The sequence below is a fragment of the Cervus canadensis genome, chromosome 5 (assembly GCF_019320065.1).
Source record: "Cervus canadensis isolate Bull #8, Minnesota chromosome 5, ASM1932006v1, whole genome shotgun sequence".
Taxonomy (NCBI): Eukaryota; Metazoa; Chordata; class Mammalia; order Artiodactyla; family Cervidae; genus Cervus; species Cervus canadensis.
This window is the reverse complement of record NC_057390.1, coordinates 65,125,412-65,143,018: the sequence shown is the minus strand read 5'-3', so window position 1 is coordinate 65,143,018 and position 17,607 is coordinate 65,125,412. Positions and strand designations below refer to the sequence as shown.

General features: G+C 35.0%; 1 protein-coding gene across 12 annotated transcripts in view; it reads right to left on the bottom strand.

The window, feature by feature from the left end:
* The window catches only part of TIA1 (TIA1 cytotoxic granule associated RNA binding protein), a 37,200-nt gene that overhangs the window by 3,926 nt on the left and 15,667 nt on the right, over positions 1 to 17,607 (bottom strand). For 5 of the 12 annotated variants that reach the window (XM_043468958.1, XM_043468962.1, XM_043468960.1 and 2 more), the window contains 8 exons: positions 17,514 to 17,601; positions 14,283 to 14,358; positions 7,820 to 7,928; positions 7,342 to 7,437; positions 7,160 to 7,244; positions 6,695 to 6,818; positions 5,692 to 5,837; positions 1,703 to 4,763 (listed from right to left, as the gene is read on the bottom strand). In XM_043468958.1, coding sequence (XP_043324893.1) covers positions 4,637 to 4,763; positions 5,692 to 5,837; positions 6,695 to 6,818; positions 7,160 to 7,244; positions 7,342 to 7,437; positions 7,820 to 7,928; positions 14,283 to 14,358; positions 17,514 to 17,601 — 851 coding nt within the window. In that variant the 3' untranslated portion in view covers positions 1,703 to 4,636. Of the gene's footprint in view, positions 1 to 1,702; positions 4,764 to 5,691; positions 5,838 to 6,694; positions 6,819 to 7,159; positions 7,245 to 7,341; positions 7,438 to 7,819; positions 7,929 to 14,282; positions 14,359 to 15,066; positions 15,133 to 15,204; positions 15,309 to 17,513; positions 17,602 to 17,607 lie in introns of those variants that run through there. The other 7 variants (XM_043468959.1, XM_043468961.1, XM_043468964.1 and 4 more) reach the window with 5 other exon arrangements.

Sequence of the window (17,607 nt, the reverse complement as noted above, 5' to 3'; positions counted from 1 at the left end):
GATTTTCCAGTATTTAGTCTCACATTCTCCACAGTTCTGTGAAACTTCTCACAATACACAGCCTGACCTCTAGAGAGCCTTAAGTCTGGCCTGCTGACTATCAATCTGGATTGGCTGCCAAGTCTCTTCACAACTGTAATCCTAGGACTTCCTATTATCTCACTCCTGTTTGATCCTGCTTCTATATACTACATTGTATTTTTTTCCTGACTTATTCTTGTTCTGATGGAGTTTATCCAGTTTATCCCTGAGAATCAGTCTTCTATGAACTAACATATCTAGTCTTTATTCTATGGTGACCCAGAACCATAATTCATTTACACTTCTGAAGATAGTGCCCCACTGATTCCTAGGTTCAATATTGTCATTGGGTATTTTTCTCAATCCTTTTTCTATCTGGTAAATTTTAGGATGGGTCCCTTAGAGGCCTGGCATCCTAAAATTTTATAGTGGTATGGCTTTATATGGATCTTTCCTATTTATTGTGCAAACTCAACATTAGCCTTTCTTCAATCTTAAAACTCAAAATATCATCAGGGAAATTTTCCTTTATTTAATAAATTCTACCCACTCCCCTATTTTCTGTTTTCTTCTTGGAACACTTATTGATTTTATATTATAAACCTCCTGAATTGATCCATATTTATTTTTTCTACTTTTGATTTCTGTTCTAGAACATCTCCTTGTCTTTTAATACTCTCACTGAATTTATTTATTCTCATTTCTTGTTGTGACATTTTATTAGTATTCTGTTCTAATTTCTTGAATACAGTATAAGTTTTCAGATTCTTGAGAGTTGCTTTTTATTTAGCTCTACCTTTTGCAGTCAAAGTTCTTCTCAATTTCTGGTGACCTTTGGCTGACTTCATTGAAAAGTGAAGCACTAAAAACCTGTTTGGAAGGTTTGTGTACATGGGCAGGGCTTACTGGTCAGCACACTCCACTCGAAGAGGACTGGTGGCCAGTTACTTTTTGGTTTTGTTGTTCAGTTGCTCAGTTGTGTCCGACTCTTTGCGACTCCATGGACTACAGCATGCCAGGGTTCCCTGTCCTTCACCACCTCCCGGAGCTCGCTCAAACTCATGTCCCAAAAAAAAAACCTCATGTCCATTGAGTCGGTGAGGATACTCAAATATTAGCATCTGTCTTTTCCCTCAAGAGCAGCTTAGTATTTCCACAGTGAAAGTGAAAGAAAGTGAAGTCGCTCAGTCGTGTCCGACTCTTTGCGACCCCGTGGACTGTAGCCTACCAGACTCCTCCATCCATGGGATTCTCCAGGCAAGAATACTGGAGTGGGTTGCCATTTCTTACATGTTTAAGTATGGTTATTGGTCTTCCAGAGCTGAAAACAGATAAGCTAGGGATCTCATTTATCTAGTATGTAAATCTGCTTAACTCCTACTTTCTGGGCAGTAACTCATTTAAGCATATTAACCCTGAGTCAAAAATTTACTTTTTCCTTTTCTAGGTGAATTGCTATCAGAATAACTTCAGCCTCCAACTTCAGAGGCCATAGTGTAAAGTACTACTCAACAGAGACTCATTCATATACATTTTACTCAAGGTTCTTAAATTAAAATTTGTTGTTTTAGAGGTATGTTCTTCAAGTTCTAAACAGTCAAAATGTAGTCACTGGAAAAAAATGCAATAACTCTGTACACAAAAAAGATTTTGTGTTTAGAAATCATCACTCTTTCATTGAAAGGGTTTGCTCTTTATTTCCTACAAACACAGTTTATTTTTCCAATTCAACTGTAACCTCAAGAGCACCCTGTAGCTCTTAGTAAACTCAACTCTAATTCTCTATGCAAACTAGTCCTTACCAACCGTCTTTTCCAAAGTAACAGAACTCTTAAAACACATACAAAAGGAAGTTGAGTAAGCACAGAAACAAAACAGGAATAAAACAAGAATGTGAATCTCATTTTCCACAGGGAGAGAATATCACACAAGGAAAATGAGATCCTGATTTCATATAGTAAGTTCTCTACAGCAATTCTTTGCAGTATCCCAATGCAAAGCATGGTTTCTAGAATAAGATTAAAAAGAAATTGAACAAATACCTGAGTGAATATAACAATATGGCTAGACCAAAAAGAAAAAAAAAAATCTCACACACAATAATCACTGCAAGCAGATCCCAAAGGTTATAGAAAACATAAAGGAACTTTAATATCCAAACAGTCAGGGCAAAGAATACTGGATTAATGAACCCCTTAAGTGTGAACCACTTCAGGTTCTTTACAGTACCAGATGTATTTTAAAGTAAAATCTGAATGCATATTGCAGAGAATGAATTCATTTTAAAAACTGTAATTTCCTTACTGGATACTAATACCAGTATGATTTTTAGACTGTAAATTTTTAAAGTGATTTAACACTGAGAATAAGATTTATAGCAAAGTTAGCAATGTTCCTGAATTGCAAATTTGTTCAGTAGTAACCCTTTGAGTAATACTACTTTCTTCTCAAAAAGTAGTCTGTACATTTTAGAATTGTGCAATAAAAAAATATTGGCTAATAAAAAGTATTATTACTTGAGACAGTCAAAATGAAAGGAAAACTACACTTTTGCTTATTTATGCCCAAATAATTTACCCTGCAGTCCACAGATGTATACGACATAAAATTTTTTTGAATAAGAGAAAAACGACGAGGGTCCTAAAACAGGAACATAAACCAGAAGAATCTAAAAACAGCATCCTATTATTTCATTTTTTGAGTATTTCATTTAAGCTGCTTTTGGTTGCATGCCCTGATCTGTAGAAGTTAACAAGGAAATAAAATTCCCAAGTGTTTATAACTGCATAGAATTGAGCCCCAGAGAATTACACATTTATGAGCTGTCTTTCCTGGGCTCTGGTTTACTGGAGTATTGGCTTAGAGACCAGTTTAGGCTCCTTTGCTGCTACCTGGAGAATACAGGCCAGGAATCTCTTAAGATTCGACGGGCCTTTTCTGTTCCTAAACAAAACACTGGGAGCTCTCTGGTCTTAAAAAGAACAACCAAGCATCCAAATAGGTATACTGGGGATCCTTTCCCTTTGTGAGTCAAACAGGAGAGTTTGTGACTTTTACAGAAAACAAAACAAAACAAACAAAATCTCCCACTATTGTTCAAAGAGACTCTGAAATGTACTAAAATTTCAAAACTAGAACAATGCCATCAAAAAATTAAACTTCTTAATGCTTGGAGCCAACCCAAAATAATAAAACTAGGAACTACAGGAAAACAGGTACCAAAAGAATCAAAGTAATGATTGCACTGAGGATTCTCCTCTTTGAAGGCTGTTTAAGGAGGTAGGATTTCAAGGGTTTTTTGTTGTTGTTGTTGTTGATCTTTTGGCCTCTGAACATTTAAAAAATGCTTTGCCTGGCTGGTCATTCAGGCTACTTCTGGAGTTCACAAGGAACCCCTGTGCCTGACGTAAGGACATTCTACAGTTTCACAGCTATCGTTTGTACATATTCAAATCAAGTTGATTTACTCTTTTTGAGTAAATATAACTAGAATATGGCAAATTAATATTTTTTTTTACATACAACTTTGTGTTTCAAAATTCTTGAAAAACAAGAGCTGATGATGACTTTGTATTCAAAGACTACCAAAGTGTGTATTTGATATTCACATGCAAACAAAACTTTATAAATCTCCTGTCGACTCTGCATGATGCCTTTAAGGAGGAAATGACATACAAAGTTTGGTAACTGTGCAAAATATTAAATTGCTAAAACATTTTACATAATGAAATAATACATGTAAATATAGAAGTTGACATATGAAATTAACATGGGTTCATAAGAACTTATCACATTTCAGAGATTTTCTTTAGTAACAAGTTTTTGTTTTTATAATTCCTGGTACACAGCAAAGTTTATCACAGAAGATAAAAACCCTTTTAAACAGATTAAACAGGGAATTCTTGAGGCACCTTCTCATATAAAACACAAGATGAATACAATTATCAATCCATCTGAGAAAAGTTTTCAATCTAAATGAACATCATTTTTTTCCCCATTTAAGTGTATTTTACAGAACTTTAATAAGGCAAGACAAATTTGTGAAAAAATGTAGATACAAAAATGATGTAAACTAATAATTTATATTTAAAAATGGCAGAGGGAAATAGTGGCGATGGGACAGCTCAAACAATGTCTATTTCAAAAAAACCTAAAACAGAATTGTGCATTAGCTGAAGATTACAAAGAACTTCTAGACTCTGCACAGTTTTGGTTTTTCTTTTTTTTTACATCTTTATATTACATGTTTTAAATCATATCAGGAATGCAAACTAGAACTGCACACTACTTCAGTGGAAAAAAGTTCAACATTGTGCAATTTTCTGCCTCAATTTTAAAAAAGTGGCAGCAATCCCTGCATTTGTATTTGAAACAAGGATCTGAGAATCTTTATCAAAAAAGGTAATGAAGGCAAAAATTGGCAGACATCCAGCATCTTGTTTCTTTTTAAAACAATGTGGATGATAAGTAATTTCATGATTGAAAAATGAATCTTTTAAATAAATACACTGTATCTGACATTTGCTCTGACTGATTTGATAAATCTGTAAGTAAACAACGGCTTTACTACTCCCTGTAGCCTTAAGCCCCTGACTTTAGATTCTGGAGTCCTTTTTCACTGGGTTTCATACCCTGCCACTCGATACCCTGCAGGCTGATTAGGCATCATGCTGCCATTCTGTCCTGGAGGTGGCTGCACTCCATAATTTGGTCCCATCCATGGTGGAGAAGACTGTGTCTGACTGGTGGAGAATGTGAAAGAAGCAGAGGGGAAGGGAAATCCACTGATTAAAATAAAATGTAATGCCAAGAAAAAATTACACATATGTGGGAAATATCCTTTTTCTTAAGCCCAAATATAAGAATAATTGTTATGTCAGAGAAAGCAAAGACAAAAGGTTTTTTTCTTTTAAAAATAAGCATCCATGTAGCTTTAATTTATGCAGTTTAGTTCTGTTAGTTTAACTAGAGCTAAGAAAACATCCTTTATCTATAAACATTTATTCCCTTTGAACTCAGAAAAACTCATCTTTAATCTCAGAACTGTTCTCCTGGGGTTTGACATACGTTGAACAAGTCACTGTCTGAAAGAATCTCGATTATCTGGTATAATATGGACTTGCATTTATAATACTCAAAGAAGAAATTAAAATATTAGTATTGTAAGCTTATAAATATTTCAACATAACAAGATTCATTTAAAATAAAAACTGCAAAGTGTTTTTCAGAAATTTAAGTAAAATTGCACAATTCAGGATATATAAAGAAGCTTTTGTATAACAATGTATGAATAAACCCTTCTGCACAGGAAAAAAGTCTAATGAATAAAGCAACTAGGATCAAAGTAACTGTATCCAAGAAAGGCTAGTGACCATTAGTCACATAAAAACCTTAACAGCTATTAAGTTCCTATTTTTTACTTAAATATTTGTTGAGTCATTCAAGCATTACCAAAGTCCTTATAATGCTGGTTATAAATCAAAGCAACACATTTGCAGGCAATTTTTTAAAGATACACACTTAAAACCATAAAGTAAAAAACTCTCTAAGTCCTTCAAAGGCTATGCTTTAGATAGAAGGCCACATTACCTGCTAATTACTTAAAATCTCTTCCTAAGTTCTTGACATTTTCAAAGGTTAATAATAAAGGAAAAGAACAAGTGTGCTTACTTAAATCCTTGCTGGTTCCATGGCTGGCCATACATTCCATATGCAGGTACTTGCCAACCATTAGGCATATACTGGCCAATTTGTTGTGCATTCCCATACCACTGGCCCCACTGGCCATAAGCTTGTGGATATCCAATTTGATTCTGCTGTTAAGTAAAGTTATAACAGATAATTTAGTATTATTTGAAATTATAGGTGCATATACAGTCCTTATATACCACAAATAAACAGCCATAACACATACAGTCATCATTACAATGAAAACTAAAGGATAAGCAAGAGTAAGTTGTCACTGCTAAAAAACAGTGAGGTCATACTGCTTCAACTCTACGATGATGCTCTAAATGCCATATTCTTTGAGCCAGCAGGTAATGCCCTGGAAATAAATATTCAACTCAGGATAACATTTTTTTTTCAGGATAACATTTAAGTGTTTTGTAAATTATCCATATGACTGTTTCCTTTAGATAAGGAAGATATGAAGACTAATCTTATATTCAGTTTACTTAATAAAGTTATATAGTTTAGGATTTTCTCAATCCTATCTTGATGTTTCATTTACTATTTCCTCATAGAAATGTTTGTGGGATCAAGTTTGAACTACTAGAGCTGCCTGGAAAAACAAAGGTGGCAAAATCTGGAAGAAAACGCCAAGGTCCTAAATATCTTTATAGCTTTTGTTTCAACTGAATTCAAACATGCTTGTGAGTTCTCCAAATAGTATGTAAGTCTACTAAGAATTAGAAAAAAATTTGATACCCTGTTAGGTTTGTTAGAACATTTTAAAATTCACTGTGGTGTGAGCATGAGTTAGTTGAGGCAGTCACATTCATCATGTCACTGCATCCATGAACCATCACTCTGGAACTGTAATATTATACATGTAGGAGGAGCCCCTATATGCCATCATTGTAGCTAGAAACATTAACAAGGATTGTTAACAACTTCATTTAAAAATACCTATTACCCAGCCATTACTCTGCAAAGTCAAGAACCCTCTCACCTGTTGCACAGGATTTATCATATCGAGAGTTTCTTTGCCCCAATAGCATTTCACAACATGGCCTTCAATGGTAGTTCCATTAACAGAAACAATTGCATGTGCTGCACTTTCATGGGAATTGAACCTATTGAAAATAGTATTAAGAATTACAATATAAACTATTTAAGGTACTTATAAATAAAACATATTTGAAAAAATCAAACTGGGCCTGAGGTATAACAGGAAGTTAATATTAGAGAATAAAATGGCCTATGTTTTCATTTTTTCGAGAAATTTCTCTTAATAGAAAATGATTTGCCTTTGTGTTGGAAGGAAGGAATTATTGTGGTGAATTTAATAAAAGCTAGAAAAATTTCTATTTCTTTATAACCAAAGTAAATTTTAAAGAAAACCACTAAACTTTTTTTGAACTAAAAGTTCAAAAATGATCTGGAGGTAAAAGTGTTTTTTAAAAACCACACCTACCGAACAAAAGAATATCCTTTATCTGGAAAGACTCGAATTTCCATTATTTGTCCAAATGGTGAAAAAGTCTGACGCATTAGTTGTTCTGTTAGACAAAAACCAAAACCGAATTGCATTAAAATCCTACAAATAAAGTACTTTAAAATTAATCTTAAGATGCCACATAGGTGAAGTCCCCATACCTGTTAGCCCGGAAGTGACGCCTCCACAGTACACAGTACAGTTGCTTGGACTAGACTGATTTACGACCTCATCATATGATAGCTGTTTGGTGTTTGCTGGGGAGAAAAGTTTAATATTTTTAGTTTATAAAATGTTCAGAAAGAGGAAAGCAATATTAACTACACTACTGTAATGGTAATATTTATCTTGATCAAAATGCTTGTTTAATACATATTACAATTTGATTAAGGATTAAACCTCCCCGAAGAATATCTAAATATTACTCAGTATTCTCTAATTAATAGGAGACTTGACATTAGAGATATTACTTATTATTTATAATTACAAAAATGAAAACTAAGTACATTTTTGAACAGTAGTCTTGATTTGCTTCTCATCTATTTCTGCAATAAGTCTCCGGGAACAGCTCTAACATTTAAAATCTAGTGTTTTTTCCTCCAAAATTCCACATTTCCTTTTCTTCTCCAATACACCTACACTCATATGTACTCTTTGGAGCTGGAGGCTTTCGGGTTGCCCAGTTAGTTCTGATTTGTCTTCCACCAAGCCACTGGCCACCCATCTGTTGAATGGCGTTTTCAGCATCCTGTTCCACACAACATTAGAAATGACAAAGAAGCCACTATTAGTTGATGTTAAACAACTTTGTGCAAAAGAGAAAACTCATGGTTGCTTTCCACAAATGTTTTCTTAATGGAATACTTTATGATATACACAATATATGACAGCTTTCCTAAAATACAATGGTGCTTTCATTTATTTTACAATGGTGCTTTTAAACTGTCTTTCTTTTACCTCATAAGGGCTTTTGGGAATTTTAATCACCTGAAAGACTCGAGCCCAAAAGCCCTTGTGAGGTAGCCATTGTCAAGTTCACATAACAACCCAGACTATTATGGATGAAAATCTCACTTTATACAATCTAACAAGCTTTCAACAATAGTGTTTGGTTACTCATTCATCTTACAAGTAAATACTGAGCAGTCATCATGTTCTAGACAGCAGTTAACGTCAAGTGCTGGCAATACAGTCAGAGGCAGACACGGTCTCTGCTGCCATGGAGCTTCCATTTTTTGGAGGGGACAAATAAAGTAATTATTAGTTATGGTTAAGTGCCATGACAGAAACAAAAGGCTGAGAGCAAGAATATGCCATGCTGAGATACAGGGATGGGAATCTACCTTAGGGCGGCACGATTAGGGAAGGTCTCTTAGAAATGACTTTTAAGCTGAAACGAGATGAAAAGGAGCTAGAAAAATAAAAAAAGCAGAGTGTTCCTGGTAGAGGGAAAACCACTGCAAAGTGTGTTAAGGCAGGCAAGAGTTTGGTACACATCTAAAAGAAGCATGTGAAACACGACTAGTTTCACTGGAATCTAGTGTGCCAAAAGGAAAAGTATGAGAAGAAAAAACTGATTATTTTAAGTAAGAGATTATCATGATCCAATTTATGTCTTTAAGAAGGCCATCCTTATGTTTTAAGGAGAACAGTTTGGGGAGATAAGACAGTAAAAAGACACTTTCTAAGACTAATGTAATATTCAGATTAAAAAAGAATGCTGGTGACCAGGACTAATATAGTAGCAGTGATGTAATCTAAAGGAAGAGTCAACAGATGGGGGTGGTGGGGGGGCAGTGTGCACAGTAACTAAAAGGGCAGGAATCAAAGCCAACTCCTAGGTTCCTGCTTGGGCAGTAGGGAGGACAGTGCTGGTATTTACGGAAATGAGAAGCCTGGAGGAACAAGTTTGAGGAAGAAACAATTATTTAAGACACATTAAGTTTCAGGTACGTGTAAGACATCTAAATGAAGACAGTTTGTTGGTTAAGTGTGAAGTAAGTGGAGCTGCAGATATAAGATTCAGAGCCACGAAGAAAGAGTGTCCTAGGATAGAGCCCTGAAAAACAGCAAAATGTGAAAACTGGGTAACGGAGAAATTGCGAGCTAAGGTGACTAAGAAGGAATAGCTACTGATGAAGGAAGAAACCCACAACAATGTACTGTCAGAGAGCCAAGCAAGCAGAAATCAATAAGTGAACTTGAGAAGAGTAGCCTTGGTATAGAGTAAGAATAAAGCCAACTTAAGAATAAACTGAAAAGGACGTGGGGTTCAGCTTTGGTTAGCCTGTGTAAACCATAGCTTTGGTAAGCTTATGTGGGCTTAACCTAGCACAAAAGAACAGGTAAGTTTAAGGCTAAAAGCTGTTCTTGAGACACATAAAAAGGAAATGATTCTTAAAAAAGAAACAAATATTGCTTTCCACACTAACCAGTCTGAACTCGTAAGATGTTTAATAACTCTCTGTTGTTGGCTGAACTGTGTCACTGAAATTTATATGAAGTCCTATCTATCCAGTCTTATAATTGTGAAAGTGACCTCATTTGCATTTGAAATAGGGTCTTTGCAGGTATATTAGTTAAGATTTGGTCATACAAGTTAGGGTGGGCCCTTTTAAAGAAGGGGTTGTTATAAGAAGATAAGAAGTTAACAAGGACACACATAGAGGAAAGAGGGTCATGTGAAGACAAAGGTAGAGACTGGAGTGATGCAGCTACAAGTCAAGGATCCAAGGATTGCCAGTTACCACCAGAAACTAAAGAGAGAAGGAAGGATACTTCCAGCATCTTCAGATGGAGCATGGCCATGACGACAACCTGATTCTGGACTTCTATCCTCTAGAAGAACTTAAGAGAATCTTTTTATTGTTCTAAGTCATTCAGCTACTTTGATACAGCAGCCCTAGAAAACAAATATAATTATATGCTCATATACAACGACAGGAAAGACTTCCTCCACTGTAACAGGAGGAAGAGGGAGAAGGTGAGAGCATTTAATGTAGGTTTGGTGGTAGAAAGCTGAGGGAATTTCTGTATGATAGCTTTTACTTTCTCATTTGAAGCTCAGGGTGATGATGAAGAAAAAGAATGAGGAATATTTGAGGAGAAATGAGGGAGCATGAAATAGTTTTTCAAAGAACAGGGAATCAGTTTTACTAGAGAAACACAGGTTTACAAAGACAGTACCACGTATTTATCTATGTGTAACCACTAAATTAGAAGTGAAACCAGCTGACTTAATTTCTCTCTAGCAACACTCAGTTACTTCAGAGTAAGCAGGGAGGTATGCTCAACCAGCCCTGGAGTTTGCCTAGGACACACAACACAGGAGAGGCAAGGGAGCCAGGTTCAATTGCAATCAGTGCTGTGGCACTTCACAACACCAGAGAATGCCTGCCAGTCACATAGCACAAAGTTATAGAAACTAAAATATAAATGTGGGAAGATCAAATTGTATCACTTATTCAAAGTTATATACCTCTTGTGTGATGATTGTCAGGATTATAATCCATGTCTGGTAACTACAGAGGTCACACACAGACATCCTCTGCTATATCTGACTTTTATACTAACTATACGTTAAATAGTGACATATAGCAGCAGAATATATTCCATAATTCCATAATAATTCCATATTCCATAATTCCATAATGCAAAAAAGTGAGTTTTTACTCCACCCAAAGCTCTCAACCTGTATCACCAGGTATCACAAAACATTGACAACCTATTTATCAGTCCTTTAAGGTAAATGTGGCTATCAGTTCATTGCATGAGGTATTCTTCTATCTTCCCTAAATATTATGCTGTGATTAACAGTAAAGCTTTAAGAACTAGTTACAGTCTCATAGTTTTTATTTTTTCATCTCCTTTTACACCTAGTAGATGGGATCATACATGACAGAGCTTTTACATCTTCACCTCTCAATATGCTTTACCATTTGCAATTTTTCTAATATACGGATTTTTCCTGACCTCTTAGATTAATACCTGCTTCTTAGAAGACACTTTCACTTCATGAGAGGAAGATGATAGTTATAAAAGAATCTGATCAAAAGATACGATGCCACTGTGTGAACCGCTGACACACAATTACAGTGTATTCTGCCTTCTTTTGCCTTAACTTAAAAGCCATGTTAAGGACTTCCCAGGTGGCGCAGTGGGTAAGAATCCGCCTGCCAATGTAGAGGACATGGGTTCGATCCCTGGTCCAGGAAGATCTCATATGTTGAGGAGCAACTAAGCCCGTGTGCCACAACTACTGAAATCTGCATGCTCGAGGGCCCACAACAAGGAGTTGTGCCCCCCACTGTCCACAACTAGAAAAAGCCCTCTTGTACCAATAAAGACCTGGCACAGACATTAATTTAAAAAAAAAAAAAAAAGCCATGTTAACATTTTTAGGACTGATTTTTTATTTGAAAAGTAAATTTTGGAAAAGTAAAATGGCTGCAAGCTGGCTGTTACAGCGAATATCTGGATAGGGAGGAATAACCAGACATTAGTTTCAATATAAGCAGACACAGGAACTAGAAAATATAAGACAATCTGACACTAGTTGGCATAACTGCAAACAGACGTTTTTAAAAACTTGGAAGGAACTGGTACAATAAATGATGCTTATAAATTTCACCCGATGTGGAGAAAAGGGAACCCTCTTACACTGTTGGTGGGAATGCAAACTAGTACAGCCACTATGGAGAACAGTGTGGAGATTCCTTAAAAAACTGGAACTAGAACTGCCATATGACCCAGCAATCCCACTCCTGGGCATACACACCGAGGAAACCAGAACTGAAAGAGACATGTGTACCCCAATGTTCATTGCAGCACTGTTTATAATAGCCAGGACATGGAAGCAACCTAGGTGCCCATCAGCAGACGAATGGATAAGAAAGCTGTGGTACATTTACACCATGGAATATTACTCAGCCATTAAAAAGAATACATTTGAATCAGTTCTAATGAGATGGATAAAACTGGAGCCCATTATACAGAGTGAAGTAAGCCAGAAAGATAAACACCAATACAGTATACTAACGCATATATATGGAATTTAGAAAGATGTTAACAATAACCCTATATGCAAGACAGAAAAAGAGACACAGATGTATAGAACAGACTTTTGGACTCTATGGGAGAAGGTGAGGGTGGAATGATCTGAGAGAACAGCATTGAAACATGTATATCATCAAGTGTGAAACAGATCACCAGTCCAGGTTGGATGCATGAGACAAGTGCTTGGGGCTGGTACACTGGGATGACCCAGAGGGATGGGATGGGGAGGGAGGTGGGAGGGGGGTTCAGGATGGGGAACACATGTAAATCCATGGCTGATTCATGTCAATGTATGGCAAAAACCACTACAATACTGTAAAGTAATTAGCCTCCAACTAATAAAAATAAATAAATTTCACCCGAAGTTATCAATGATAACTTCAAATGATACCTATTTCAAATACTCCCTTTATCAAAGAAAATCCTTTCTAAAATACATTTCATAGTATCAAAAATTTTAATGGCTCATTCTAAGGCACTCTTGCACAAAAAATACCATATTTTTGCACTTATCACTGGCAAACAATCGTAACATAGAGGCAATACAATAAAATTAAAGGTTAATGAAACCTGAGTGTATAATCCAGTATTAATGCATATAAAGTCTCCTACCATCCACCTCTGTATTTTTAGAAGTGTGATATCTCTGCATTTAACTGTTTGGAACCTTGAGTTATCACACTAAAAAAACTATTTACTTGAATTAGTAACATATTTACAAGGTTCAAACTTCACATAGTAACAGCAAGAAGTTTCTTGCCCTCCTGCCCATGTGCCTCTCATTACCTAGCCCACAAACAGGAAACCTTACAAGTGTCTTGCTAATCTCTGCAGGGGGAATGCAGGGGGAAAAGAAATCACCCCCACCCTGCCCCCTGCCACACACACACACACATATAATATGCTCTCTTCTTTTTTACACAAAAAAGTTTTTTCACCTGACAATATCCCATGGAAATGTTTCCATAACCAGTACTTACAGAGTTCCTTATTAGTTTTCCTTTTGTAAACAGCACAGTATTACATTGTATGGAGAACATACCAAAGATTTTATCCAGCTGTCATAAATATAAGCCTTTCCTTCTCTATAACCTCCTTTCACCTCTCATTTGACAAACTATGCACTCCTTCCTTTTCTCTGAAAAACTCAGAAACTTCAAGCCTATGCAAATTCATGTTCAGTAGTGTTTACTGAATGAAGGAAATGATGAGACATTTTCAAATACATTAATATACTATTTTTAGAAAAATTTCCACCCACTGGAACATTTTATTAGTTACTTTTAAATTAACATGGGAATATAAAACAGGGAGAAAACAAATCAAATATATAAATGAGATACTCAATATCGGTCCTATCTTTTGGATGATGATTTAAACACCTCTACTTTCTTTTTTTTTAAAGAACTATTTCTGTATTTATTTATTTGGCTATGCTGGGTCTTAGTTGTGGCATGCAGAATCTTTAGTTGTGGCACGTGAACTCTTTGGTTGTGGCATGTGGGATCTAGTTCCCTGACCAGGGCTTGAACCCCGAGACCCCTGCATTGGGAGCACAGAGTCTTAGCCACTGGACCACCAGGGAAGTCCAACACCTCTACTTTTTATATTCTGAAAACATTTTCTCAGTACTTTGCATGCATCAGGTGCTAAATACATGTGCTTAGTTGCTCAGTTGTGTCCAACTCTTTATGAGCCCATGGACTGTGGCCTGCCAGACCCCTTTGTTCATGGGATTCTCCAGGCAAGAATACTCGAGAGAGTGGCCATTCCCTTCTCCAGGGAATCTTCCTGACCCAAGGATCGAACCCCAGTCTCCTGCATTGCAGGGGGATTCTTTACCATCTGAACCACCAGGTAAGCCCAAGGTGCTAAATAAATGTTGACTAAATAACCAAACAGGGGAAAGAAGGTATACTCCAGTAAGAGTACTAATTATCAGTGATATGAACAAATGGTAGATGACAAAAATGACTAAAAATTGAAATGAAATGAACGTTTTTGTTCTTTCTTCTTATACTGCACATGCACTTTTTATTGAGCTCACCCATTTGTTGAAAAAGGAGACAAAGCCATATCCCTTAGACTTTCCTGTCGCCATGTCTTTTACCACTCGGGCATCTCTGAAATCAGAAACAATCAGAAGTTTAGGTTTGCAAACTCTCCTCTGGATATCAAGTGAGAATTTCATACACAACTCATTTTCATGTTTCATCTTCATTAACATGAACCTTTAATACAAATTTACCTTTTATTCTACAAAATTTATCATGTATTAGCAAATGAGGCTTAATTTTATAAACATGCAAATCAAAAACTTTTAAAATATATATGTATACATTTTACAGAAACTGCCTCCCACTTCAAAAAGTTTTTACATTTTTAAATATTAAGCATGGTAAAAGCAGCTATTCACATGAATTACTTAACTTATAGGGTTCACTGGCACACTAAATGAATGGCTTTCTTTAACCATGCAATTTATAATTTGCTATTTTACACTATATACTACCTAATCATTAAAAAATTAAAATAGAAAACTGGAAACTAAAAGAATGAAAAAGTTGTATATTCCCTAAATCAATTAATTTTTTTCATTTTCTCAGATCAGTTCACACCCCCCTTCTGAACTATGGGTAAATTTTGAAACTTGACATTTTCAGAAATGTTAAACTATTGAAGAAAAATACTAGACACACACTTTAGTCTTATTCTATATAAGAAAAGATTTTATACTAAATTCTAAAATAGCAATCATATAAGATTGATTGGAAACTACAAGACATAAAAGCAAAATTTTAAAAAGTCAGAAAGTAAAAAAGCACGCCAACATTTATCCACTGTGAACCGTAGCTTGTAGTTAGCCAGGGCAATTCTGTCCATTCTTCAGAGATACTCTGCAAAATAACCAGAGCCCTATTATTTGAGATTGAGTGAAAAACCCAGCCATGATAGCTAAAACTCCATACCTCAAAAAATTGGACTCAAATTGTGCTTCGCAGGCAATCTGCTTTTAAGTTAGCCAGGTATGTCACAATGCTTGTTCTCTCAGGACACATGAACAAAACAGGCACTTTCACAACAAAAACCCAAGTCAGAAAGCCATGCAATATAATTTTATATTAAAGTATACATAAGCATATTTTGATAAATTTAGGAGTGATTTATTAAGTGCTTAGGGTCAAAATGACAAGAGGTGATGGTGAAAGAGGAAAACTAATGCAAGTCACTTCTCAATATGTAAAAATATTTATGGTACACATGCATTTAATTTGTAGCTGAATTCTTCTACAGCAAAATCTGTTAGACTACCCTAAACTCAAGGAACAGGAAAAATTTAAGCTGTATAAATTAGGGAAAGAAAGTGCTGTAATTTTTATACCAAATATTTTAATAGGCCAACATTTACTACACAACTTTTATAAATCAAGCACTGTTGTAGAATCTACAGACAATACCTGACTATCATGAGAATCTCTCAATATATGTATTTATCAACGTATCTCCTTTAATTAAAAAAAAAAATCAAGAAGTGATGCTACCAACTGAAAATGGTTCCTTCAAATTTAGAAACACTAACTCTTAGGACAACCTAAAGCTTAGACATTATTTCAACTGAAAATTATAAAACTTAAAGGTCTTATCAAGAAAAAAATCATATATACATCAGTAATCATAGTAGACTCTAAGAAAATCTACAGACTGCAATTATGATACCAACATATTTAACAAAAAGAAATTATTGATTCTTGATTAAAAAGTAATGAAATTACTAAAATTTGGATGTCATTTAACTTACACTCACCAATTGTTAAACAATCTTTATCTTAACCCCAAACTAAATATCCACGCTTTCAGAAAAGCTACATTCAATCTAAACATTTAATAATATAGCATTTAATCTGTTAAAATGTTAGAAAAGCCTTTTCTTCTTAAAGTTAAGTTTCAGGAAATGTTAGCCTTGATTCATATATTATCTGAAAGAATTCTCTAAGGAAGAAGTAGCAAAGATACAGATCAGAGTTCTTTAATCCTTTACAGTCCTGTGACTATGCTGAAAGTGGATAAAATTTACAAAGATACTACACACCAAAATGAAAACAAGCACAAAATTTTGCATACAGAAATTTATAGAGCCTTTAAGAGGTCAAAGGTTAAGACTGTCCAATCTAGACATTTGAAAGCCAGCTAACCATCATCAAAACCCTAAAACAGACTAAAAAGAACATTCAAGAAATTAGAACTTTATTTTCCTAAAGTCAGTTCTAAGAGATCAAGAAAAATGTCACCTAAAAGAAGAGCCCATCTATAAACTCTAATCTTGTGACTGCCTTTAAAGTTGGCCCCTTACTTATGATCATTCTTTGGTCTCTATCCATTTTCATCCTCCTACCAGCGAACTAAAACTCTTCAAATGAAAATTCCCAAATTCAACATCAATGCCACCAGCATTTACTTTCCAGTCTCCTTCTCATCTCTGCTGTTGGTCTGTTTATCAAACCAAATCAAAGCTAGCATTTTCTTTTTTCTACTCTTCTAGCTGGGACACCAATAATAAAGCAACCAGAAACTCTAAAAACTTTGTTTTCTAGATTCAACAATTACTTCTAAGAAAGTGCAATAATCAACTTATTCTTACTCTACTACAGGCATGCTTTTCACAATATTAAAGTTCTTTTATGATGAATACTTGAGTGAGCTATTTATAACAGGCCTAAACTGTACAATTAATAACAATGCAAGCAATACAGTGCTTCAAAAAATACTAAGAGGCATTATTATTGTTGTTAATAGCAAAAATAACAACAACAAAAGGACAGATATCCTGGAATTAATATTTAATAACTGCTTTTTAAACTATTAAGGTTTCTTTTTGTTAAAATATATTAACAGAAAATGCATGGTATCATAGAAGTGCCAAAGGGTCTAAACTTCTTAGTCACAGCACAAATTCACTAAAGATTATGACCAGGCTAGCAAGACATTCATACAAGAAACAGGATGCAGGACAGCACATTCGTCTCTTAAAAGCTAATGCTAATTGAAAAAAAATTTTAAGATAATTGAAGACCAAAGATTTATCAATGGGAAAATAATCTTTGGCTGTTAACTGCTTGAATAGGCTCTAAACAATACATTTATTCAAGTGAATATTAATACATTACATTCAGGTGTTAAAATTAATGTCCAAAAAAATTCACAACAGATTTTCAAATTACTTCTATAAAAGATTGTTTCTAATTAAAAGCATTTTTAAATTTAATCTTCTGTTACTTACGATATTCTTCCAAATGGTGCAAAAGCAGCTTTTATATCTTCAGTTGTAATTTCTGGACTGAGATCACCAACAAAGACATGGAAATGATCTTATG